At 48.8% G+C, this 3,954-nt stretch overlaps 1 protein-coding gene across 1 annotated transcript; it reads right to left on the bottom strand.

The window, feature by feature from the left end:
• Positions 1-264: 264 nt before the first annotated feature.
• Positions 265-3,534, bottom strand: LOC147604892 (uncharacterized). The gene has a single exon (XM_086794331.1). It carries the CDS (start codon positions 3,000-3,002, stop codon positions 768-770), a length of 2,235 nt encoding a protein of 744 aa, XP_086650457.1. The 5' UTR covers positions 3,003-3,534; the 3' UTR covers positions 265-767.
• Between the last annotated feature and the right edge of the window lie 420 nt (positions 3,535-3,954).

Genomic DNA, 3,954 nt, shown 5'->3' with positions numbered 1-3,954 from the left:
AATCACTTTAGTCAACAGCCTGCAGCCTGCATCACCACAAGCCCTTAACCATCTAAAGCCATAATACATCATGATCGGGCCAACTTTTTTATCACATGGCTTTAAAGGTAAAGGTCATGAAGAAGATAAGCACCACACACCACCTTACACATCCATTAGCATGATTCCATAAGAAAACACACAAAATCTAGATTTTGGAGGAAGACAAATCATATCACACAACCCTACACATCCTTGTGGTTTCAATTGCAGGAAAGCAGTCACCATATGCTTTAAAGCTTCTCATATGATTACATGTAAAGAGTATAAGTACATATGAATGCTTGGTTACAAGGCATTTGCTTGGACAACAGACCAAAATTTCCTGAGAGCTCTAAAAAATATTGCTCACTATATGGATTCTTCGTATAAGGATCTCCACAGAGCTCTCTTTTCAAGCCAATCCACAGGCTGTAACAAGACATTAAAATCCGGCATCTTAGTCTCCAACTAACAGCCATTGATGTGGAGTGCATAATCACATGGAGTTGATATCATGTTGTGGATGCCTCCCTTTTCCTACCGCCCACTCTCACCACCTAGTTGAGGATAGCTAGGGAAAGCACTCAGAAACTTTATGAACATTCAGGTCTGATGTACAGGATCATTAGATATTCAGGCTTCAAAACCAAACAGTGAACTTCCCATCCCCATGTACCAAAATCCTAAAGGGGAAGGAAGCCAAAAAGACAGTACAAAGAATCAATGCTAAAATCCTAGAATGAATGTTACAGTGTGGCATTAAGAAAGACTTCGTCTGGTATGGCATCATCATCATCGAACGCAAACAGCTCTGCGTCTTTGTCCTCCTCACTAGTAAAATCCCTGTGATCTAACCTTGCATGAGATGCAATGTAAATCATTTTCTGTGCCTTCTCTGCCGCCACTCTGGTATTCCCATTCCTATACACCCATTTCCATATAGACCAGTTGCACTTGAGACTGCTAGAGGTGGCATGCAAAAATATCAGACGGACAGCTACCTTGCCAAGCACTTTGAACTCACTTAAGCACGTCTCCCACACGAGTCTTCTACTCTGTGGAGTCACAGGCTTCAACTTTCCAGTTGCAGGGTCCCTCTCCTTCATCTGAACAGCCTGAGCATAAAGAGGGTCCAAACCATTTGCCCTCCATTTTAGAAGTTCCATCACTGCAATGTGAGCCTCTTCACGAGACACAAGCCTTGTGATCAAGCGATCAACATCTTTCTCCTGGTCTGCTGTCAGACATTTGAAGGGGGGCAAGTACTTGCCGCTGGTGTCCCTGATCAGATAAAGAGGATCAAGGATAAAGGCTGCAGACCAAGCTGGATGATAATTCTTGCTAAACCGCTTCTCAATTACTTGATCAACATGAACCTCATGTTTGTCATACCTGGCACACCAATCTTTTACTTTGGTCCTCAGATCAACCCACAAAGGAAGACACTGACTGACTGAGGGCCTCTCTGCTTCTACTTCTTGCACGGTCAGTTTAACCAGCTTAACAAGGGACAAGACTGCTTCTAGATCTGACCAAAATCTCATGCCAGACACCATTTCCACAATCTCTCTCCCTAGAGGATCATCAGCATACGCCATCTTGAAGGAATCGTCCATCCCAGCCATTTGCAGCACCCTAGCAGAGCTGGCAATGTCTTCTGCTATGGCGATGGCATAGAGATACTGAGGAGGTTCTGAAAACTGGACACTAGGAGGGGGTGTTCTCAAAAGCTTCACGCTGTCAAAGTCATCTCCTTGCAGCTTCTGTAAATAATTCCAGGCAGGCGGCTTGCTTGCAAAGAAACTAGTTACCTTCCTGCATTCATTATCAATGGATCTGAACAGGGTAAGGTGCTTGTAGAAGCTTTTTAGCAGGCTGCTAAAGCCATGGATTTGGCAGGATAAGTTTATCATCCATCTGTTTTTGTGCTCCAACTCCTGCAATGCCTTGAGGGTTTGCTTGTCAGCATCTGCAACTATGCCCACACAACGTTCGAGGGTGGAGCTGCACACACTCACAACAGCTTCCCAAAGGGTTTCTTCTGCAAGTTTAGCAGACAAAGAGGGACCGCTGAGAGTGACGACCTTACGAAACAGGCTGGTGCCATTGGGTAGATTGAGGGTCACGTTAATGAGGGTCTCTCCCATGATGGTCACTCTCTTCCACCACCCATCAGATGCAAGCTGGAAGAACATGGCATCCCGCAGTCGGGCTTCCGATTCCCCACGCACCTCTTCAAACTTGGCATCCAGCTTGGGTCCTGCCAGGTATCTCCTGCTGATTGGAGGGAGTCCCACCAGGTTGAGGAAGGCCTTGAACTTGGGATGCTCCACGCAGGAGAAGGACACAGTTCCACACGACTCGTACAGCCACTCTGCCACCAGGTTGAGCGCAGAATCAATCTGCCCTTTGCTCATCCCCTGGCTGGGAGCTTTGCCACTGCCCGGGGTCTTCAGTTTCTTCACGTTGTCTTCCAGCAGAGCCAGCGCACCCAGGTCCTCCTTGCCACCAGAGAGCATGAGCAGAGGGGCAGCATTAGCTCCCCTCAGTAGCATATCCTCCATGGCTGCAGAGGAGGCGAGGGGCAGCCCTGGCAGGGCAAGAGCATTCCTCTTTCTGCTCGCTAAGCTGCCGGTTGATTGAAGGGCCCTCTGAGGGAGGCTAGCGGTGGGTGGAGGTGGAGCACAAGCAAGGGGCTTAGGCACGACGCCATTGAAATTGGGGCAGGTGCCCCGCTTGAGATGCTCCGAGGCGGTTCGGGAGGGGTTGGAGGCGGAGAAGAGAGCCGCACAAAGGCCGCACCGTAGTTTCACGGCCTTCGCAGCACCGGTGTTTTGGTTCTGCACCAGGATGGGCTCAAGGTGCGCCCAGTACCAGGCACCCTTGCCCTTGATCGCCTTGGTGCGCACGGTCACAAGCCCTTCGTATCGCTTCTGCAAGGCCTTGATGGAGAGGTCATCATCGTGAGGAGCATGAGCCATAAGGGCCGCCCTTCTTCACCTCCGCCTCGCTCCTCCTCCTCCTCCTCCTCCTCCTCCTCTTCTTCTGCGCTGCTGCTGCCGCCGCTGCCGGCGCCGCCATATCCCAGCGCCACCCATTACAATCCGGATCTATATTTCAACGCAAAAGGAAAGCTGCGACAAAAAGGCCCTGCATTACACGATCTGCAAAATTCTTACCCCCCTCTTGCTCCTGCCTGAAAAGGCGATCGCAAGCCTCCGAGATCCGAATTGTGCGCTCGCTTGAAGACCCCGAAATCTTGGAAGTCTCACACACACACACACACAAAGGGCCAGCAGAGCCCTCTCTCCCAGAGTTGCTTTTACGGGATGGAAGGGAGAAGAGTCGAGCAGCAGCAGAGCACTGGTGTGTTTTACAGTGCGATGTGTAGGTAATGTTGCGGCAGGTAGGTAAGGGAGGGGGAAGGAACTACTGAGTGAGTGATGCGTGGACAGCTCTCCGAAACACATTAGGGCTTATAGTGGCCACTGGGCACGGCCACGCCGTATTATTCCCAAATGCAAACTTAGGATGTTGGATCAGAGTTAATTGATCCAAACAAAGAGAGTATCGATCGTTCCCAAGGTTGTGGGTTCAAATCACGTTGGCTACGGTGGAGACATCTTGTGTGTGGCCAACATATCCAGGTTGCAATAAAAATAGTAAATTAGTTACCAAACTTGAAAAAAAAAAGCATAAAATTATAAAGCTTCTGCCCAAAAACAAATTCCAAGCAAGCGTTATTAGTAGTCTTCAACTTGGCACAATAGTTGGCACACCGGCCATGTTGGAGAGAACAAGCTCTAACCCCAACTAGAGATGTAAATTCTTTAGTGATGGTGGAAATAATGCCTAGAGTGGGTATCACGCCATTTTAATTCCTCACAAGCCCACCATTTTAATTCCTCATAAGCCCATTTACTTCCTCACAAG

This window comes from Cibotium barometz, chromosome 60 (genome assembly GCF_041138505.1).
Source record: "Cibotium barometz isolate CiBa-2024 chromosome 60, ASM4113850v1, whole genome shotgun sequence".
Taxonomy (NCBI): Eukaryota; Viridiplantae; Streptophyta; class Polypodiopsida; order Cyatheales; family Cibotiaceae; genus Cibotium; species Cibotium barometz.
Note: the sequence above shows the minus strand (reverse complement) of the source record. Positions and strands in the feature narration are given on the sequence as shown.